The 22,884-nt window shown below is 43.6% G+C and overlaps 2 protein-coding genes across 6 annotated transcripts in view; one reads left to right on the forward strand and one right to left on the reverse strand.

Moving 5' to 3' along the window:
- The window catches only part of LOC115169883 (uncharacterized), a 17,540-nt gene extending 13,063 nt beyond the window's left edge, over window positions 1-4,477 (forward strand). For 2 of the 3 annotated variants that reach the window (XM_029725957.1, XM_029725955.1), the window contains 4 exons: window positions 194-329; window positions 563-610; window positions 721-2,345; window positions 2,748-4,477. In XM_029725957.1, the coding sequence (XP_029581817.1) occupies window positions 194-329; window positions 563-610; window positions 721-2,345; window positions 2,748-2,807 (1,869 nt within the window). In that variant the 3' untranslated portion in view covers window positions 2,808-4,477. The remainder of the gene's footprint in view (window positions 1-193; window positions 330-562; window positions 611-720; window positions 2,346-2,747) is intronic. The other variant, XM_029725956.1, reaches the window with a different exon arrangement.
- Window positions 4,338-22,792, reverse strand: LOC115169882 (histone deacetylase complex subunit SAP130-like). 3 transcript variants are annotated; one of them, XM_029725954.1, is made up of 19 exons: window positions 22,508-22,792; window positions 21,171-21,298; window positions 20,755-21,026; window positions 20,500-20,673; window positions 20,247-20,361; window positions 19,824-20,067; window positions 19,292-19,530; window positions 18,352-18,447; window positions 17,958-18,099; window positions 17,556-17,674; window positions 16,903-17,181; window positions 12,402-12,576; window positions 12,196-12,270; window positions 11,681-12,000; window positions 11,264-11,488; window positions 10,874-10,999; window positions 7,308-7,411; window positions 6,867-6,980; window positions 4,338-6,493 (listed from the first exon to the last, which is right to left on the reverse strand). In XM_029725954.1, the coding sequence occupies exons 2-19, from the start codon at window positions 21,277-21,279 to the stop codon at window positions 6,335-6,337; spliced, it is 3,087 nt and encodes a 1,028-aa protein (XP_029581814.1). In that variant the 5' UTR covers window positions 21,280-21,298; window positions 22,508-22,792; the 3' UTR covers window positions 4,338-6,334. The 3 variants fall into 3 exon arrangements, with proteins under 3 accessions (XP_029581814.1, XP_029581812.1, XP_029581811.1); XM_029725952.1 differs by having other exon boundaries at window positions 20,247-20,370; XM_029725951.1 differs by having other exon boundaries at window positions 20,247-20,376.
- Window positions 22,793-22,884: the final 92 nt, after the last annotated feature.

Consider the following 22,884-nt stretch of genomic DNA (forward strand, 5'->3'; position numbering starts at 1 on the left):
TAACAACACTGTTTGACATAGAAACACCAGATTTTTTAAAACAATGTTTATTAATTATGAAATTATGAAAAATATGAATAACATTCCACCCATGAGGCCACTAGGTCATTTGACTGCACGAAAGCACTACAGTGTATGCTGGATGTATGAGGAAAACTCCCTTCATCTGTAGGTTTATCCTATACCTCTTTAGCAGATAGATAAGGGAGAAGAGGAAGAGAAAGTGGAGGAGGAAGAGAAGATTTCCCAGACACGATCCACCAGTAGCATAGCAGTCGAAGATCTAGACTTCTACCACCCTGACCCCTTCATTCACTGTGAATCTGAACGTGAGCATCTGTTCTCTGTTCCATATGCTTTGACGATGATGTTGGTGATGATGATGTTGGTGATGATGATGATGATATTGGGGGTGGTGGTAGTGATGATGATTATGATAACAGTGAGGATGATAATGAAGGTGATGGTGGTGGTGATGATGATGGTTGTTGTAGTGATACTGAAGATGATGATGCTTGTGATGATAATGATGACAATGATGGTGATAATTTTCTATTTGCAGATGACCTTTTCAAAGATGACGACTTCTTTGCCAAGACAGATAAATCTGGTGAGTGACGTTCATATATAAAACTTTGACAATATGATTGATTGATTATGATGATACGCTATAGCATTATCCAGGCCTCTAATTCTATTGCGACTGATCCTTTCTCCTAGATGATGACCCGTTCAAAGGCACAGACCCCTTCGCTGCAGACATCCTCTTTCCAGAGGGGACAGAGGAGCCATATCCATCCACTGACCCTTTCCCAGACACCCCTGCCTGCCTGGAACCCGGATTTAACGAGGACACAGACAACAGCCTCTCCTGCCCTGAAAACAAAGCCTCTACCGGCACCCAGTGCTTTGAGTCCGAGTTCCCCGACGAGGATGAATCCAGTGACATAGAAATCAGTTACAGCAGGGAGGATCTGGACACTGTTCACACGGACGCTGTTGAACTCTCCTTCATTGAGCCCAAAACCTTGATCATGACCGAGCGCTTGGGTTTCAAGCCCATCTACACAGCTCAAACCTGTTCTTTGGACACTGAATTAGATGACGCAGATGAACCCGGCTTAGCTTTGGGACGCCAACCCTTCAGTGAAGCATCCCGGGCCAACACCTGGACTGCCGGGCCCAACTTATCCACCGAATCGGATCCTAATGGATACGAGTTTAATATCAACGCAGTATCCCCACCTTCCGACATAGAAGAGATCGACATCACTCTTGGATCTATACGGGTTGACTTTGACGTTGTGTGTGACTCTGTGGAACTCAGCTGCCCTGTTGGGATTCAGGCCTGTGACTCAGAACCTGCCGGAACAGGTGGATGCGACCTTCCTGAGCCCAGCCCTCCTGTGCCCACCCGCCCGGTCCGTCCACCTAGACGCCTCAAAGGGGGAGCGTCAGCTGTCCTTGTAGAAGAGCCAGACACTCCCAAAGCTGAACGCTGTGATCCAGGTTCTTCCAACCGCTCAGCTGATTCAGAGCTGGACAGTGCTATCGGGATGGACCCTCTTACCAGCTCAGCTGAACACAACAGTAAATTCAGCTTCAGCAACAACAGTCTCGAGCTGAACTATGAACCCAGTAGTCAAACTTCGTACAACTATGGATTCAAACTCAGCCCCGAACACCACAGCGAAAAGATTCTCGATCCTTTTGGCACTGAACTCAGCGATGAAGAGGCCGACAACCAAGCCTCATTTGATCCGTATGAATTTGAGCCTACCGCTCAACCTGAGACCCAAAACAAGTTAGACCCTTATGAGTTTGGACAAAACTCTCATGCCACCAACCAAGACACATTTGACCCCTATAGTTTCAAACTCGTAAGTTTTGAGACTGACAACCAAGCTATTGTCGACCTACACAGCGGCGATGGTACCAACCTTAAAGACAACAATAACAGAACGAAACGGGACCCCTTTAGCTTTGATTTCAGTAACGCAGCATCAATGGACCACTATAGTTCAGACCCCAGTAATACTGCAACAATGGACCTCCTAGGTCTGGAACTCAGCAGAGCCAACAGTGTTGCTGAGTCAGACTGTAACAATCCTACAGTGTCTGACCCATTAGAAACAGTACAAACCATGGCAACTGGAAGCAACCTGTTAGACCTGGACCTTGTGTTTGGAAGCAGTAGTTATGGTAACTCTGAGGTCGCCCCTGAGCTCGACCCCTGTGAGCCTAGACTGGGAAACCCTGCTGGTCCAGACAACTTTGCGTTCCGAGCGAGAGACACCGCCCACTCCGAGTCTGTAGACACCGTTTCTGACTGGATGACTGTTAAGGTCAGTGGCTCTGTTTGATACTCTGGGGACGTGTGTACTGGATGTGTGAGTGTGTTTACTGTATGGTTATGCATGTGGTGTACTGTAAGCAGGTGTGAGTAGCTGTGCGTTCGTGTAGAAGAAAGGCATGTGTGTGTGTGTTTCTTTGTGCATGTCAAATAAAATAAAATGTTATTTGTTACATGCGCCGAATACAACAGTAGACCTTATAGTGAAATGTTTACTTACAAGCCCTTAACCAACAACGCATTAAAAAAAAAATATTTATATATTTTCTTTTAACTATTAAAAAAATTAAGAAATAAAGGTAACAAATCATTTAAGAATCGGACCTTGCATGTGTGCATATTTGACTGTTTACGATCCAGTGACAGTAACTTCATTTGTATTCTTGCCTCACAGACCAACTCCAGGGAGTCCTTCGGCCCAGTCAACTCCCGCACACACAGCCTGGACAAATGAACCATTCCCTGGGAAGAAGTCACCAGTCTGGCCATGAGTCTACTGCAGTACAGCCCAACAATGGGGAAGTAGATGGAAAGATAGCAGGTGAAGGAAGGAATGAGAGAAAGGAGAGAGTCGCTTTTCCCCAACCTGGCATGATTCACCTTGACTCCTAGTTAAGGGTTGCAACATTGCATTGTTCATTGAAAATCATTTATGAGTTATTAATTGGTGATGGTTGCTTTGCAGCTGTAAGGCGTTGGTTCATTCTATACCCTGGTATAGGTGCAATATAGTATTTAATCTTGGTCCAGATATAGGTAGAGGTGAGAACATACATTTCCACATCCTTATGAACCTCAAGTTTCAATTGCATGAAAACGAAAGGATTTATTATCCTGTTTATCTTGAAACTCTTTAATTAACCATCCATCCTTTATCAGAAATATATGAGATGCCAAGGGATAGGGTAAAGGGTGGAGTGAATCATTTGGAATTGAGCTTTCTGCAAATACAACCAATAATTTTTGATGGAGATGAGCAAACCAGGTTGGTAGAATGCAGGGTATGAGCTTTTTTATGTTCGAGCTTTATGAGTCAACTGTAAATGAATAATTGAATAGGTTTAAAGTAAAGCCAACTGCGGCCAATACAAATTGTTAAAATCAAATCAAATGTCATTGGTCACATACACATATTTAGCAGATGTTATTGCGGGTGTAGCGAAATGTTTGTGTTCCTAGCTCCAACAGTACAGTAGTATCTAATATAAATATATGAAACATAAATGTTTAAAACCCCTTGGACCTTGCACGCCCAATTTTCCCTCCTGGTTAGCTATATAATATTCTACCTACCAATGTGACATGGCGTGAGCCATACCTTAAACAAATGTGTGTCTATGTATATAAATGTAAATCCATATGTACTTTCTCAGACGCCGTGGGCCAGTAATACATAGATAAATGTAGGGAACTACAAAGTGAGTGTCTGATATTACACCTAGATCCGCTTTAGCCAACATACACACAGCGGTTGTTTTGGCAGTGTCTGAGGTGGAACTGTGTTAGACCTGTCAGATCCACAAGCAGCTCCTGGCATTATACCTAAAGCGGACATTGACATTAGTTGCACAGAGTCGCATTAAGATAAATTCCATGCAGCCTTGTTAACAAGTTTCAAACACTAGAATGTGAGATGTAATCTACACCTCGATTAGGCTGATAGAAATCCTCATTTTGTTTAATGATTTTGAGTATCAATAATTCTAGTTATACACTTCCTTGTTCTGAACTTCTAACGCGAGTGGAACGGGTATGGCTTCGTGACAATGATCAAGAGCAGCTGCTCACCGATTTGACAGCTCCAACGCAGTTATACCTCTGACACCGCCAAAACATCAGCTATGAGGGTGTCGGCTATCATCGATTAACTCTTGATCTGATTGAATCTTGGCCTTAACCTTTCATCCAGTTTGCAAATATCTATTGTTACAAAATGGATTCACATTTTTGCATACCGGTACTGCCAATATAACACGCCATATTCTTTGTACAAAGTGTCTTTATTGCAGTGATGGGGAATGGCAAAAGAAACCCAAACAGAAATTAAGAATCTAGACCCAACTGCATGTAACACACATTCATTATCAGCTACAATGCACAGTAAAACAAATGAAAAATACACAAGCAAACCTGCCTGCTCAAATAAAAATGAAGTGCATATAATCAACGAAAAACAAAATTGACTATTTTTTACCCATAAAACATTAAAGAATGTAGATACGTTGTGTGCATATGCACATTATAGGCCTATGTAGACAATTTCACCTCGTTTCATACCATTTTGAATCCAGATTTTATACTCAAAACTTGATTTAGTTGATACTACACAGCATCAACAAGATGGCTTTATAAAAAAAGCACACAGAAGAACCTTCCTGCCACTGAGAATTGTGTTCAGAAGCTACAGATGACCTTGATGTAATCAACTACCATACCCCACAATTGTGTCGGCAGTGCAAACAATGGCATCGCTTTTGATGAGTGGGTATAATAATATATTCACAGTTCATATTGACCTTACAAAAAAACATTGCAGTTCTAAAACTGCAGTCTACGGTGGTATTTTGGCGCAATAATTGCAGCATACTGCAGTTATACTGCACTCTGACTGCAATCTTTTTTCTTAACGGTGGTTTGAAAAACACATCCATTCCCCGTTAATTTGTGTTCTTCAGCAAATAACTCTATAACGAGACACTACACATTGACTGTCCAGCAATATTTTTTGCATGCTTAGATACTTAGAATTAGAACAGCAATAGACATGTAGTGACTATGAGGACAACAGATGGACTTGACTTTAATGTAGACTCATGGAGTCAACCACCAGAGGCATCATACTGTATGATTGAGGAGATTTAAAATGTGCCATGCTGTAGAAACGGCAGCGCTTTCAAAATGGGGACCTAAAACTAACAAGCTTTAACTCTGACAACTGAGGCACCTAAAAAAAGCACAAGTCTTATATTGTTCCACATAATGTGATGGAAAATTACTCTGCTATTTCTTCATTTGAAATGTCAGACTGCCAAGAATAAAACTGTTGCAGTTTTAATATCTTTCAGTTTACCCACAAACCAAAATAAGACTTGTTCAACATTCCAAGCTTAAGCCCCAGAAAGTTCTTTGTCCCGATAAGAGTTTGATTGAGTTTACAGTGTAGTCAGCTGCTGATAGCACATGACAAAAAGGCATCCCTTGAACATTTTACTCCCAAATTGAGTAACACTCAGTGAAAGTTCTAAAAGAGATTACAGTTGCACTTTCTTTTACAATTTGTATTTACTAGAGAATACATTTAGCCTGGGGTCAAATACTTAAGATGTGCTTGATTTAGTTGACCAGGCAGCTAACTCCAAGCACACAAGTATTTGATACATATTTGTCCCAAGATCTGTTGAATACTGTGATATACAACACTTTACTTGGACCGTAGAGTGACATTTCCAATGACTGAACTTGGTAGCATACTTGTGATTTTTCAGGAGTGAAGGATAAATACACTGTACTGTTTTACACATTTATTACGCAATAAGTACTTGATGATAGTTTAATAAACAACCCATATTGATCACACAATGTTCCAGGGTATCAATTGAACAGACACGGCATCCCCTCTAGACCATCATTCAACCATCAAAATCATAATAATTCTGCCAGCCATCCAATCAACAACTGAGAACATACCAACTTCCTGATATGTGCTTAATACTTGTACATTCCTGTCCATTGACAAGCTCCTCCCTTGGACGTAGCGGAACCGTGTTTGTTCCTAATATGTTCCTTCTGCCGACCACTTGGTTCTCAGTTCTAGGTCAAACGTGGTCGGACGGTTGCACACAGCTAACGAGTAACCCCAGACGCCATACTGACTCAAATCTACCAGTGGTCTATGGTCATATCAGTGAGGGGTGTAGACTAGAGCCGTCTTTAGAAAGACAAGGGTACAGGGGTTAGCCTAAACTTCGTCCCCCCTCTGTTCTAGGCTTTGTCCTTGCGCTTCAGCTTGTTGACTTTCTTCGCTCCGCCGTTCTTGTTGATTAACTTCATGACTTTCTCCTTGTGGTCCAGCACCTTCATCATGGCATCTCTAGCTTCAGTGATCTGGTCCATCACCAGCTTACAGCGCTGCATGTTACCCTGGGGGGAGGGAGAGACAATTCAAGATGGCTGACTGACATTCATAACAAAGGCCCAGGTAGATTTTCCCTTGAGCCTTCAGAAATGATATACACCTGCCTGTGGAATTGATTAAACAAATCAGACCAAATACTGCTACAGGGCAGCATGCCTGGCTTTAATATGAGTGTAGTAGCAGTGTTTATGGGAATAGTGAGTTCTTAGATATTGTGATTAAACGTGTGCTCAGGAAAACCTGTTTGGTTTGTAGGCTATAACTAAGGCCCAGAGTTTTTCCTGGTCAAGTAACCAGGTCTGGGAAAACTCTGGGCCTCCCCATGAGCAGCAGACGTGCATGGATTTCCTTTGTGTTGTTGTGTGTATGACCTCTGACCTGTATGAGCTCGTTGATACGGTGCATGTCATCATCTGACCCGGCCTTCTTCTTTGGGATCAGGCCCTCTTGGAGGGTAGTGAGGCGGCTGTACACGTCATGCTCCAGATTAGTCTGGGGATACAATAGAGAGACCAATACAACATGATTGACGTCACAAATGACTGCTATTCAGGAGGACAATTACTGTATCTTGTTCTAAGAAAATATGGGTATAGAACCACTTCTTTGTCTTCTGACAGCTACGTCATACAATGTGACGCGTTGCCATGAAGCACCATCAGCGCAGATGGCCGTCGTGCTAAATGACACGAGACAATGAGATCCACTTGGATAACTTTAAGAGTCACCCCTTTTCACGCCAACTTCATAACTCCAAGGATCTCTTTTTGTCGTGCTTAAAATTCAGCTAACTGCACGTAAAAGGGAAGCGTTTCTCACCAGCTGCATGAGCTGTGCAGCACACAGGTGCATCTTCCAGCCCTGCGCTCTGCACACCACCCCCTTCTGATTGGCTACGTCCTGCAGGGTGCCCTTCTTCTCCTCTGAAACCATGACAACACACCATTAAGCCATGTTATAATATAATAATACCTTCAACAACACACCATTAACATTTACATTTTAGTCATTTAGCAGACGCTCTTATCCAGAGCGACTTACAGTAGTGAATACATACATTTCATTTCATGCATTTTGTTTTTGTACTGGCCCCCCGTGGGAATCGAACCCACAACCCTGGCGTTGCACACACCATGCTGGCGTTGCAAACACCATGCTCTACCAACTGAGCCACAGGGAAGACCTGTGGAAGTAACCCAATGAGTCCCACACCATTAACCCAATGAGCTACATACTTCCGTGGTGTAAAGTTGCATTTGCCCATTTCTTCTGCATCCGTAGATACCAACCATTAGTCTGTGGGATTGAGGCTGAGCTAGTGGTGTTTGAGACACCCCCGAATAATTTGTAGCTCAAACTATTAAAAGCTACTTATGAAAAGACTCATGAACATGTGACATGTTTTGTTCTATGATGCTCACAAGCCACAGAAGAGTCATTAGAAGGTAAGGTGTTATAGAAGATTGTAGGAAATCCCAGGACATAGTGTCAATAATACTGTAATAAGCTCACAGTTGCTGTCAAACTACAAACAGTTGTCACTGGCTAGTGGATATTAATTTCCCAATGAGCGAACAATTTCTGTACTTACAGCATTCATATAAATAGATTTTTAAACAGGTTTTTGCGTTGGCAGACCTTATTTTTGTTATTGACATTTGTGAATAAAATTCATGAATGCAACTATTTGTCAAATTATTTTGTGTTCTACTTGTAGCCCTGGTTACCCTGAAAAGAATAATGGTAAAAACACTTCATTGTGAAGCTAAATATAAGTGCTGGACAGCCACATAAATGAAGGTCAGATAAATGAAAAGGCAATTTTTGCTAGGGTCTCGGGTCTGATAGGGTTAAGCCATCGTATAATAATAATAATACAGTAACACCTTTAACACTAGAGGTCGACCGATTATGATATTTCAACGACGATACCGATTATTGGAGGACCAAAAAAAAGCATATAGAGATTATAAAATCGGCCGATTAAAAAATAAATAAATAAATATAAATATATATATATATGAAATGATGACAATTACAACAATACTGAATGAACAATGAACACTTAACTTAATAATACATAAATAAAATCTATTTAGTCTCAAATAAATAATGAAACATGCTCAATTTGGTTTAAATAATGCAGAAACACAGTGTTGGAGAAGAAAGTAAAAGTGCAATATGTGCCATGTAAAAAAGCGAATGTTTAAGTTCCTTGTTCAGAACATATAAAAGCTAGCGGTTCAATATTCCTAGTTCTTCAATATTCCCAGTAAAGAAATATTAGGTTGCAGTTATTATAGGAATTATGACACGTCGACTATTTCTCTCTTTACCATTTGTATTTCATATGCCTTTGACTATTGGATGTTCTAATAGGCAGTTTAGTATTGCCAGCCTAATCTCAGGAGTTGATAGGCTTGAAGTCATAAACAGCGCTGTGATCAAGCATTGTGAAGAGCTGCTGGCAAACGCAGGGAAGTTTAAATGAATGCTTACGAGCCTGCTGCTGCCTACCACCGCTCAGTCAGACTGCTGTATCAAATATGAAATCATAGACCTAATTATAATAAAGTAAACACAGAAATACGAGCCTTTGGTCATTAATATGGTCAAATCCGAAAACTATCATTTTGAAAACAAAACGTTTATTCTTTCAGTGAACGGGTGGCAACCATAAGTCTAAATATTGCTGTTACATTGCACAACCTTCAATGTTATGTCATAATTATGTAAAATTCTGGCAAATTAGTTTGCAAAGAGCCAGGCGGCCCAAACTGTTGCATATACCCTGACTCTGCGTGCAATGAACGCAAGAGAAGTGACACAATTTCCCTAGTTTAATATTGCCAGCTAACCTGGATTTCTTTTAACTAAATATGCAGGTTTAAAAAAAATATACTTCTGTGTATTGATTTTTAGGTACATTCGTGCAACGATTGTGCTTTTGTTAAATCATCACCCGTTTGGCGAAGTAGGCTGTGATTCGATGATAAATTAACAGGCACCGCATTGATTATATGCAACGCAGGACAAGCTAGTTAACTACACATAGTTGATGATATTACTAGGTTAACTAGTGATTATGTGAAGATTGATTGTTTTTTTATAACATAACTTTAATGCTAACTAGCAACTTACCTTGGCCTCTTGCTGCACTCGCGTAAAAGGTGGTCAGCCTGCCACGCAGTTTCCTCGTGGAATGCAATGTAATCAGCCATAATCGGTGTCCAACAATGCCGATTACCGATTGTTATGAAAACTTGAAATCGGCCCTAATTAAATCGGCAATGCAGATTAATCGGTCGACCTCTAGTCAACACACCATTAAGCCATCTTATAATAATACAGTAATACTGTCAACACACCATTAAGCCACCTTATAATACAGTAATACCTCCAACACACCACCATTAAGCCATTTTATAATATAATACAGTTTTTTTCTGTATCAAAAAGGGGCTTAGGTGGTGGGCGTTAGCGCGGCAACTTTGTTTAGAACATTTTAGAGGCCCCCCATCTTGGCGGTGTAGAGAAACTGTAGCATTTAAGCCAATTTCCTGCAATTCTACAAATTTCTCAATGGAGCTCAGAAAAATTCTTGCCGTTTTAAAGCTATTTTTTTTTAAATTCTATATTAAATGGCAGAAAATAATACAGTAATACACACCATTAATATATTTAATTATAACTAGGGTCAGGAGTTTTTCCTGGGTAGGAAAATCTCTAGACCCTAGTCATAAAATATTTGTGCTTTGAAAGTGACTGGTCAATTGCTAGCAAGCCATGCTGGAGACTACTAAAACAGAACAGTGGAATTAACTGGTGTTTTCCCCCCACTAGCGTTACTAATGAAAAGGTCTAACAATGATGTGATGACAACAAATGACATTAGCTTTCATAGCATACTAATAATTCCTTTCCGTTTTGCTTCACAGTGCACATAGCACAATAGAAAGAAGTCCTCTTGGTTTGTGTGTGTGTGTGTGTGTGTGTGTGTGTGTTCTAAATGTTTTCATATGCGTGCACTCTAGAGAGAATAACCTTGTGTGTGATGTTGTTGTAATAATAATTGTTGTGTCATTTAGATTGTACAAACAAAACAACAAATAAACAATGTCAAAAAGCCTCCAGAGCATTACTGGCATTTTTGTCCACGAGAAGCGCATTTCAGTCAGTCCCACGAGAAGCGCATTTCAGTCAGTCCCACGAGAAGCGCATTTCAGTCAGTCCCACGAGAAGCGCATTTCAGTCAGTCCCACGAGAAGCGCATTTCAGTACCACAACAAGCTTTTAGAACCCAGAATGTATGAACATTCTTTAGAAATACAGTTGAATGTTGAATGTCATTGAATGTTATCAACAATAAAAGAAGTTGGTCTGACCTTTGACCCGGATGTCACTGTATCTCTGGAAGTGGTGGTAGGCAGCCTTCCAGGGGTTCCTGTAGTGGCGGAGGAGGGTGACCGGGGGGCGAGCACGGGTGGGGACGTAACGCACACCCTCCTCATCTGCAGGGCAGAGAAACACAGAGGTCACTCACAGGGTTAATATGGCTGTTCTTGTACAAGTCTTGTCCTTATAGACTAGTGAATCTTTAGGCAAAGTCCACAACAGGAGTAGACTCTAGCCAATGACGATTTATTGTCTGAAAATGAGGAGAATGCAATAAACATTATGTAAGACTGCAGTTAACTTGAGCCCGTTTCCAAGTTACTGAGGCTAGTTTACCGTTCACTAGGAACAAATCGCACACACAAGGGATGTTCCCTTACCTATGTACTCCTTGGGGGGCGACTTGCGTTTCTCGGGCCTCATGCTGTGTGGTCTGGCCAGGACCTTCTCCTCGTCTGTGCTGTTGGTCTCCATCATCTCGCTCTCCTCCGTGGAGATGACGTGCTGCTGCTTCCGGGGCTTCTTCCTGGGGGAGGCCCCGAGGATCACGTCCCCACCGGGCATCATGGACAATATGGGGGCACCGCAATGGGGCATAGGGGGACCTGGAGGGAGATGAGGGGCGAGGCCCATATTCACAGAGTGTCTCAGACTAGGAATAATGATCCAGGATCAGCCCGCCCTCTTATTCATTCTGATTTAAAAAGGTAAAAGCATCGTACACCATATCAGCAATAGAAGGACATCAATAAAACAAAAAGTGTTACAGAGAAATAAATCTTTCAATTCAAATGTACCCGCTTTGGAGGTATCCATAGGCTCCACTTCCTGCTTTATCTTGATCTCAGGGAGGGTGGAGCTTATTCCACATGCCGCTGTGCTACTGGCCGCTGCCTGTGTAGGCGGAACCACCACGTTGGCCATAGACGAGATTGGTGGAGTAATGGCGGACATGGCGGGGCCAGGCTGGGAGTGTGGGGGTGCGGACACTGAGAGGAGGGTCTGGATTGGCTGAGAGGGCTGCTGCTCATTGATCTGATGGCTGGGCAGCGCTTCCATGGAGGACGACGTCAACGGGGGAGCCAGGGACACATGGAGATCAGCCTTGTGCTTCATACTGGGTGAACAGGGAAGATATCAATCACAAAATCATTTTTAACTACAAGATGTAGTTGAAGGAAACCAGCGTGTGTATTCGGCATCTACTGAGGATACCAGCGTGTGTAATCAGCATCTACTGAGGATACCAGCGTGTGTAATCAGCATCTACTGTGATCAGGACCTACTAACAAGGTGCTGTGCTAAGTCCTACCCTGATGCAGGCCTGATGCCTCCATCTATCCTGGGGCTGGTGGCCTCTGGGATCAGGTTCTTCCTCACAGCAGACCTTTATAGGGCAAACAGAAACGGGTTAGTGCTGGGCTGGAACAAAAACATGCACACCCCGTAGCTCGCCAGGACCACTGCTCTAGTAAGTTGTAGCATCCAGAGGAAAACAGAGGGGTGTTCTAAACTCACCCTTCATTGGCAGGCTTCTTGCGCAGGATGCTAGGCCGGGGGGAGGACAGCAGGGTGGGGGCACCAGGCCCAGTGTTCTGGGGGTGTGTCTGCCCAATGCAGGTGGAAGACTGGGTGCTGCCGAACGGCTGGCCAATGGGGTTGGCTACCAGAGTGGAGCCGTCTGCTAACACAACTAAGAATAAAGAACAATGTTACGGTATTTTTTCCAGACAACTAAATTAATTTGAACCTACAAATTAATATCATGAGAACTTTAGAGAGTGGAGGAAATCTGTAGAACGATATATGTATTATATTCATAATATGTAAATCTCAGACTCGACAATTCTGGACTTGTCTCCATGTTGTTGTGTGTCTGTTGCTACTTGGCTATCTGCCAACTTTTTGGTTTTTACTTTTAATACATTTAACAATGTTACGTTCCCCAGTTTCGGTGTTGTGGGTTTGTTTGTGTGTGTGTGTGTGTGTGTGTGTGTGTGTGTGTGTGTGTGTGTGTGTGTGTGTATTTCAAGAAATGGCTTCCTGGATTCCAAAAGCAGCTGATTGGTTGACCCCATCGCAGATTGGAGCTCTGACCCCTCCCTCTCGTCGTCAAGGGATACAGCTATCTGCAATTACAACTCCTTCTCCAGCTGGATAAAAGCCAGTGTTCTTTTGTCAGGAGGAGAGAGCTTCTTTGTATGTCCTGTGTTGGTCTGTATAAGTTGTTGAAAGTATTTTGTAGCCGCTCCTGCAGAGGTATGTGTATGCCATAGGACTTAGTACTTTGGTTTATTGAAATTGTTCAAAGTATTGGTGAATTATTCTGTTTCATTTGTTCCCGGGGGGGGGGGGGAAGCGGAACACACCTTGGGAGTGTTTAGGCAAGAGGCCTGCGGGCATACATAACCCGTAGTATTGAATCTGTCTATGCACACTAGGTAAGACCTGGGCGGACCACCACCTGTATTTTGGTTAGCGTACCAGTTGGTGCTAAAGGTTAGGTCAGACCTGGGCGGACCACCACCTGTATTTTGGTTAGGTGCCAGTTGGTGCTAAAGGTTAGGTCAGACCTGGGTGGACCACCACCTGTATTTTGGTTAGTGTGCCAGTTGGTGCTAAAAGGTTAGGTCCGACCTGGGCGGACCACCACCTGTATTTTGGTTAGGTGCCAGTTGGTGCTAAAGGTTAGGAGAGGGGACTCTTACTTTTACTTTCTTTGGTTCCGTCCAGCCCCTTTTTCCCCACCTTAATGTGTATAAGGAAGAATAAATTCCCTGCAAACTGTATTTCTCTCTGCTTCTGTCATCCTTCCCCGCACCTACAATCACACACCTTTTTCACTCCACGGGGAGTTGAGGCAGGGTGTTGTGTTCCTTCCGCCAAGAGGCGTACGTAACAACCAACATCTTCATTTTTTAATCGCTCAACTTTTTCACCCCAGATACTTTTTATCTGGACATGGTTCTACAGAACCTCCACCAACCGAAAACGCTAAGTAGAAACATTAACACTATGCCATCTTATTGCAGTCGTTGTACTCATCATACAGGAGAACTATCAGAAGTTACTGGTGAAGATAGCTGTGTTGCAAGCGTTAGACCAGGATGAAACAATGTCTCTGCCACCAGTAAGTACAGCTAGTACTGTAGTATAAATTCCCCTGGACAGTCCCCGCAGCCGGACAATTTTCTCAAGACTAATGGAAAGAAATGCTGTCGGCATGCTCAACCGGTGTCGCTCATTCAGCCGATAGAAACTTTCTAAACGGGTCCTCCCCATTAAGCAACGAGTCGAAGTCAGAGGCCGAGCCTTCTCAGGTCTCTCCTTCACCCGTTACGGGGTATGGCCTGCCGAAGCCTCCCACCATTAGCTCTGAAAAATTTAAAACTCTAGTCATTGGCGACTCAATTAACCGCAATATTAGACTTAAAGAATCATCCAGCGATCACACACTGTTTACCAGGGTGCAGGGCTACTGACGTAAAGGCTAATCTGAAGATGGTGCTGGCTGAGGCTAAAACTAGCGAGTGTCGAGAGTAAAGGTATATTGTTATCCACGTCGGCACCAACGATGTTAGGATGAAACAGTCAGAGGTCACCAAGGGCAAAATAGCTTGAGCGTGTAAATCAGCTACAAAGATGTCGGCCAGTTAGGGGGAGTGATGAGCTCTACAGCATAGTCTAACTGATTTACACTCAACTCAATCGCTGGTTGAAAACTTTTCTGCCCCTCCCAAAAAATAGAATGTGTTGATTGGCCCTCACCGACAAACAGGACCAAGCCTGACCTGCTGAGTGACAGACTCCATCCTAGCTGGAGGGGTGCTCATCTTATCAATGAACATAGACAGGGCTCTAACTCCTCCAGCTCCACAATGAGATAGCCAGCTTAGTGGAGTCTGCCACTAACGCAGTCAAATCAGCTTTCCCCATTGAGACCGTGTCTGTGCCTCAATCTAGCAGGCGCTCGCCTTAGCAGTCTCACTGGAACCTCCATTCCTGAAAGAGACTGACATCTCAAAATAGGGTTACATAATGTAAGATCCCTCACTTCCAAGGCAGTCGTAGTCAATGAACTAATCACTGATCATAATCTTGATGTGATTGGCCTGACTGAAACATGGCTCAAGCCTGATGAATTTACTGTGTTAAATGAGGCCTTTCCTCCTGGTTACACTAGTGACCATATCCCCCGCGCATCCCGCAAAGGCTAAGGTGTTGCTAACATTTATGACAGCAAATTTCAATTTACATACATTTTTTTGTCTTTTGAGCTTCTAGTCAGGACATCTATGCAGCCTACTCAATCACCTTTTATAGGTACTGTTCACAGGCTAATGGACTGTATACAGCGTTCCTCACTGAGTTCCTATCGGACCTCGTAGTCATGGCAGATAATATTCACGTTATTGTTGACTTCAGTATTCACACGGAAAAGTCCACAGACCCACTCCAAAAGGCTTTCGGAGCCATCATCGGCTCAGTGGGGTTTGTCCAACATGTTTCCGGAACTACACATTGCCACAGTCATACCCTGGACCTAGTTTTGTCCCGTGGAATAAATATTGTGGATCTAAATGTTTTTCCTCATATTCCTGGACTATCTTATTACATTTGCAATCGAAACAAATAATCTGCTCAGACCCCAACCAAGGATCATCAAAAGTCATGCTATCAATTCTCAGAAACCCAAAGATTCCTAGATGCCCTACCAGACTCCCTCCACCTACTCAAGGACGTCGGAGGACAAAAACCGGTTAACCACTTAACTGAGGATCTAAATATAACCTTGCATAATACCCTAGATGCAGTCGCACCCCTAAAAGAAAACATTTGTCACAAGAAATTTGCTCCCTGGTATACAGAAAATACCCGAGCCCTGAAGCAAGCTTCCAGAAAATACCCGAGCCCTGAAGCAAGCTTTCAGAAAATACCCGAGACCTGAAGCAAGCTTTCAGAAAATACCCGAGACCTGAAGCAAGCTTTCAGAAAATACCCGAGACCTGAAGCAAGCTTTCAGAAAATACCCGAGACCTGAAGCAAGCTTTCAGAAAATACCCGAGACCTGAAGCAAGCTTCCAGAAAATTGCAATGGAAATCGCCCTCCACCAAACTGGAAGCCTTCCGACTAGCTTGGAAAGACAGTATCGTGCAATATCAAAGAACCCTCACTGCTGCTTAATCATCTTATTTTTCCAACCTAATTGAGGAGAATAAGGACAATCCAACATTTCTTATTGATACTGTTGCAAAGCTAACTAAAAAGCAGCATTCCCCAAGAGAGGATGTCTTTCACTTCAGTGATAAATTCATGAAGTTGATAAATTCATAATCATTAGAAAGCAAATTACAGACTCCTCTTTGAATCTGCGTATTTCTTCAAAGCTCAGTTGTCCTGAGTCTGCACAGAACTGATCAATGGAGATACTCAAATTTTCTAATCGTACATCTCTAGACACATTCATGAAAATAGTCATGGCCTCTAAACCGTCAAGCTGCATACTGGTCCCTATTCCAACTAAACGACTCAAAGAGCTACTTCCTGTGCTTGGTCCACCAGTGTTCAACATAATAAAAATGGCTCCCTATTCAATCAAATGTATTGATAAAGCCCTTTTACATCAGCCGATATCAAAGTGCTATACAGAAACCCAGACTAAAACCCCAAACAGCAAGCAATGCAGAAGTACGGTGGCTAGGAAACCCCCACTAGAAAGGTAGGAACCTAGGAATGCACTCTGATAATCTCCACCTGGCACAGCCAGAAGAGGACTGGCCACCCCTCAGAGCCTGGTTCCTCTCTAGGTTTCTTCCTAGGTTCCTGACTTTCTAGGGAGTTTTTCCTAGCCACCGTGCTTCTACATCTGCATTGCTTGCTGTTTGGGGTTTTAGGCTGGGTTTCTGTATAGCACTTTGACATTTGCTGATGTGAAAAGGGCTTTATAAATACAATTTGATAGATTCAAACCTCTTCAAACTTCCAACGAAACTTAAACTTCTTTGTTCACCAACTCACCTGAGGTCTTGTTCTCAATGACTGGCTGCTGTTGGTTGATGGGCACAGGTTGGATGTTTTGCGCAGTGATCTGACCCGTGGCCGTGTGCAAGCCCTGGGTGCTGATGTTGGTTGACTTGATGCCCTGCGTGGCCATGGCGGCGGGCTGGATGTTCTGCGTGTTGATCTGAGCGATGCGGTCCACCGTCATCAGCTGCATGGGGTTGAGGTGCACCGCCGACGCTACGCCCACACTGGTCTGGGTCTGCATGGCCGTGCCGCTGGGGGCCTGAGGGGTTACTGTGGAGGTGACAGGAAACAGAGACGAGGGGTTGGGGTTGACACACACAGGGTTAGAGACTTGTTTAGAGACAGATTACACTAGCCCACAATTGGGTTAGACTGGCTTGGGAAGCCAGAACAAGAAACTAGTGATTTAATAATACAAAATTATCATTCATCTTGATTGAAGTGAGAGTTAGTTCAGTACTTTCATTATCTAGCATTTTTATAATTGGTCATCATCATCATCTAGTATGATCATCATCATTACAGAGCATTATCATCAGCATCATTATAAACATCATTATACCCCGAGAATTCCAAATATCTGATTGGTTACAGAGTCATATGGAAGCAGTGATTTAAATAGTAAGAGAAGAGGTGAGTGGTACCTGGGTACTGTCGGATGGTTGAAACAGAGCTGGTGATGGGGGTGTAGGTGTGTGTCAGAGGGTACGACGAAGAAGGGTAGGTAGGCAGGAAGTACTGAAACTGCACTGGCACCGATTGCCTGTGGGGGGGGGGGGGGGGGGGGGGAGAGAATGCATGTCAACTGAATAAGATAAAAAACACAACTTTTGCCTTTTCATAACATTTTCAGCTTTCAACCAGAAATTTACTCCAAGTACAGCAGAAATAAGGAGAAGACATTTTAGACTATTGATATGTAGCCCAGGACAATCGAGAAACATGAAGTGTTTTCATGTGCTATCCTCTGGGATCAGATACTCATCTTGTTGATGCATGCATTATCGTCAACCCAAAATAAAAATCTAGCCGTGCCCGTCTCTGACCTGCTGTCACTGCGGGCCTCCATGGTGATGGGGTTGGGGGAGGAGCGGGGGCCTGAGATGGGGATCAAGTTGCCCCTCTCTCCAGGGTACTCCGGTTGGATCCTGGGCGAGGTATGGGCAATTGGCTGGGGAACCACTTTAGCTGAAGAGGGTGGAGGTGGAATGGGGTGCAAATTTCATTTCACAACATAAAATCCCTCCATAGGGACTGGTGCTATAAATTCAATTTGTTGCTATCAGTTCGGCAGATGTTAACTCAATGTGTCACTGTTTTTAATAGTCTCTCTACTCACACCAATGACTTATTAGATAAGTAAACATGACATGTGGAGTATGTTACTCCAGAGAGTAGCCTGGTGCCTTTGACTCCAACATGAATGATTGAGATACTTACCCACGGGGATGTTGGACGTGGTGACTGCTGTGGCGTGGGAGGAATGAGAGGGCATCGCCATGGTGACAATGTTACTGTTGGGGTGGGGTCCTGAGCCTGGGTGAGGTACGATGTGGTTATTACACAATTAAAACAGAATAAAGGAGACATTTAGTCTTGCTAACTGTTCCCTCTGCTTCCGCACAGCAAGCTGTACCGGTGCATCAAGTCTGACATCAACAGGCTCCCGAACGGTTCTGTCCCCAACCCATAAGACTGTTGAATAGCTAACAGAATGGCTACATGGACTGAGTTGACCCTTGTATTTTATTTTTGCACTGATCTATGCACACTCACGGGACTCTACACATATAATCACCAATTATCCTGCTGCTACTCTATCATATATCTGATGCCTTGTCACCTCACCCCTATACATATCTGCCTCTATCACTCCAGTATCCCTGTTACCTTCCCCCTATACATATCTACCTCTATCACTCCAGTATCCCTGTCAACCTTCCCCCTATACATATCTACCTCTATCACTCCAGTATCCCTGCACATTGTAAATATGGTATAGGAACTGACCCTGTATATAGTCACCTCGCCCCTATACATATCTACCTCTATCACTCCAGTATCCCTGTCAACCTTCCCCCTATACATATCTACCTCTATCACTCCAGTATCCCTGCACATTGTAAATATGGTATTGGAACTGACCCTGTATATAGCTTCTTACTTTATCATGTTCTTTTTATTTCTATTTCTTGTGTGTTTTTGTTCTACCTTATGTTATTTTTAGTGCTATATTGATATTGATTAGTGCATTGTTGGGTTTGGAGCTTGCAAGAAAGGCATTTCACTGTACTTGTGCATGTGACTTAAAACTTGAATATGATGCTGAAATGAAAATAGATGAGTTAGACCTCTCTGTATCACAACAATAGTATCATACCTGTCGTGCTAGGCGATGGAGCAGTATTGGTGGCTAATATGGGGGCAACAGTTGCTGCAGCGACAGGAGTAACATTGCTGAATATGGGCTTCTGTGCCATGGTGTTGTACAGCTGGGGTTTCTGACCCCCGATGGCAGGGTGAGAGGGCAGGGTGATGCGTGTGGGGGTCTCCCGAGATTGGGAAGGACGCTGGATGCTCAGAGTGGCTGGAGGGGGGTGAATGGTCAGCCCTGGACGCCTGATGGAAGAGAACAAGAGGAGAGTTAACATTGGTTTTACGTACACCTGCAATAGCTGGAATAGTATTGGGCACTATCTAGACACATTTACACAATGTGGAGCTTAGTTCGTAGAGCCTGGCGCTTGCAATGCCAGGATAGTGGGTTTGATTACCTGGACATAAAAAATAAAAAAACGGATGTATGACCAAGTCGGTTTGAATAAAGCATCTGCTAAATGGCATATACACACACATACACAAAATAAAACAGTAAAAAATGGTTCAAAGTTAATGCTTTGAGCATGTCGTACCCATGAACCATCTCTGCGGAGTGCGTGGCTGAGCTAACCACCGGGGACTGAGGCCTGGTGGCCGTTACCGGGGCAACCACCGTGGGCAACACAGCCGTGGACGTTGTTACTATTGGCCGGGACTGGATAGGCTGGTGGATGATGTGCTGGACAGTAGGTGGGCCAGTACCACTACCAGGGCCTGTAACAGGTCTCAGTACGGTGGGTCCTTTGGAACTGGACATCACAGCCGCTGCAGCAGCTCCTGGAAACATACATGAACAACAGTTAGACATGTCTGTGCTTAGGATGGTTTTGGTGAGGACCTAGAGTGGGTTAAAATATGAACCAACCACTATGGTGTGCTTTGTTTGGTCAAGGTAAGCACCTTGACTATTTTCTGAATGATAAAAGTTTCTATCTGCTCTGGGCTATGCGACTAACCTCGTGGTAGATGGGAGGTAAAGGTGTGCTGGGGAACGCCAGTGGAGCCGAGCTGCAGGGGCGGGCCATTGCTGCGAATGATCTGCACGTGATGGTGCAGGTTACTGGGGTTGCCCTGGAAACGCCACGCCCATGGACACAAAGCATTATAGATTTGGAACCACATTTTTCATCATGTCATCACATTGGGTAACCTTAAAAGGGTATATTATTGCTGGGGTACATTACAACGGTAAACAACACCAGTCCTTACCTGTTGGCCACTGATAGTTGCTACAGGGATGCCGGGGGTCGGAGGCACAGTGCTCTCCATGGTTACAGTGAGGTGGCTTGGCACCTTGGGTGGCAGGGAGATGTGGCCCTGGATGTTGGCTGGTGCTGGGGCAATCACTCGACTGGGTATGGGCGACTTCAGAGATGACTGCACCTATGAAAGGCATGGAGTGATTAGATAAAGTAGAATGAAGGTAAATGCAGCAGACAGAACTCTGAGCTCCCTCGTCCATACCTTTATAGGTCCTTCAGTGAAGGCCAGAGGCAGGCCCCGGGGAATGTGCGGTGGAGGGGCTGACACTGTGACAGGCATGCCCTGCTGGAGGGGCAGGTGCTGAGGTAGTGTTGGGTGGTGACCCTGGGGGGGGCCGTGGACCTGGGGGTAAGGCCTGACCACCACTGTCTCCTGCTTGTCATCTCTAAAGCCTGGTGCTCCACCACCACCGCTGGGGCGGTCATAAGGACTGTGGTCTGGGTGAGGGTCACGGCTGCTATCGTCTGTCCCACCTGTGGTACAAAGAGTTGGAGTACTAACCATTGTTATGCAGCAGACTTGACTGACCAATGATTTCTCACACTTACTAACCATTACAAATAGTTGTAAAAGCTGTGATACAAAGCGAGTTAGTTCAACAGGTTGCATGATATTACCTGTTGTGTTTGGTTGACTACTAGCCACCATTGCAGTGTTTCCTCCAGGAATCATTTTTTTCCCCATACCAGGGGGTATTCCCGGTCGTGAATATTGTTGCGAACTCATCTTCTGACACAATTGACTTCTACACAATGAAGAGAATAATATTAAACTTGAAAGGTACAGGTAACTGCCAAAATAAAGGAAACACCAACATAAAGTGTTTTAATATGGCGTTGCACCACAACGAGACACCAGAACAGCTTCTATGCGCCTTGGCATAGATTCTACAAGTGTCTTGGATCTCTATTCGAGGGATGCGACACCATTCTTCCACAAGAAATTCCATAATGTGGTGTTTTGTTGGTAGTGGAAAATGCTGTCTCTGGCGGGGCACCAGAATCTCCAATTAGTGTTCATTTGGGTTGAGATCTGGTGACTGAGACACACACACACCCTTTAAACCCCCTATGCTCCTTTGAGTCTCCTCTTTCAAAATCACTGAGATGTCTTGATCTAGCCACGGTAGACCAAAAAAATTAGCAACTGGGCATTTTTATACATGACCCTAAACATTATGTAATGCTAATTGCTTAATTTCCTCAGGAACCACATCTGTGAAGAAGCACCTGATTTCAATATACTTTGTATCCCTCATTTACTCAAGTGTTTCCTTTATTTTGGCAGTTACCTGTATGTAGCTAGCTGATATAGGTTCACAACTGAATTTTGCCAACATCTAACGTTAAGCAGACATTTTCTCAAAATCGTCCATTATGAGGTCCATATCACACAGTCAATGCTATAATGCTTAGTTAAGTAGCTAACGTTAAGTGAGTGCATTGACATCCGCAAGGATTTCTCTGCAAGTTGTAACCATATAGACATCAATAACTAGCTAACTTGATGGCCAACCTTTTGACTATGAACACTCTGTTTGCAGTGGACTGGATTCAAGCCAAGGATAACATTAGCTTGTTACAACTTCAAAGCAGTCACTCGCTAACAACTGTACTGTTAAGTTAGCTTACTAGTCACTGACTTGCTAGTTTGTAGCTACTTCGATGAAGCCAGTGTGGGCTAGCCGCTAACTAAGCAAGTTAAACAGACAGCTCTTTTAGTCGATTTAAATCGTAGTAGATACAGTACACAACTAGTTACATGTTAACTGATATCGCGCCTAAGCTAACAATGCTAGAAGCTAGCTAAATGCTGCATTATGTCACTGAACTAACAATAATCAATACATTTGTTGATTAGCCCATTCATCAGAAAGACGTACATTCATCTGCAATTATTACCGGTGGTTACTAAGAAACAGTACGATTATATAGAACCAGCAACAAGAACATACCTTGTTTTTGATCAGGAATCTCCATCCGTGTCTTTCTACTACGCGCGTGTTCCACAAGCATCACAATTTCAGAACTTCCGGTTTTCAGTGAGTTTGTTTAGCCATATTGCAAAATAAAAGCCATTTGGAAAAATAACGCTACAATAAGGAGGTTGCTGTAGAATTATATAGTTGCCCGTGTTCATACGAAATTCGAATTGTCTTCACTAGTGTGTAGTATTTTCTGTAAGAGTCCTTACCACTTTTAATTTGAAGGATTTGCTTCCGGTTTTCTCCTGCTGCCAAATGTCGCTGAGTTTGAAATGAAAACAGAAGTGAAAATGCAATGTTGACACACATAGCTAGCATGATTTACTGAAGATAAAGGACATGCTGAC

This window comes from Salmo trutta, chromosome 31 (genome assembly GCF_901001165.1).
Source record: "Salmo trutta chromosome 31, fSalTru1.1, whole genome shotgun sequence".
In the NCBI taxonomy this organism is placed as follows: Eukaryota; Metazoa; Chordata; class Actinopteri; order Salmoniformes; family Salmonidae; genus Salmo; species Salmo trutta.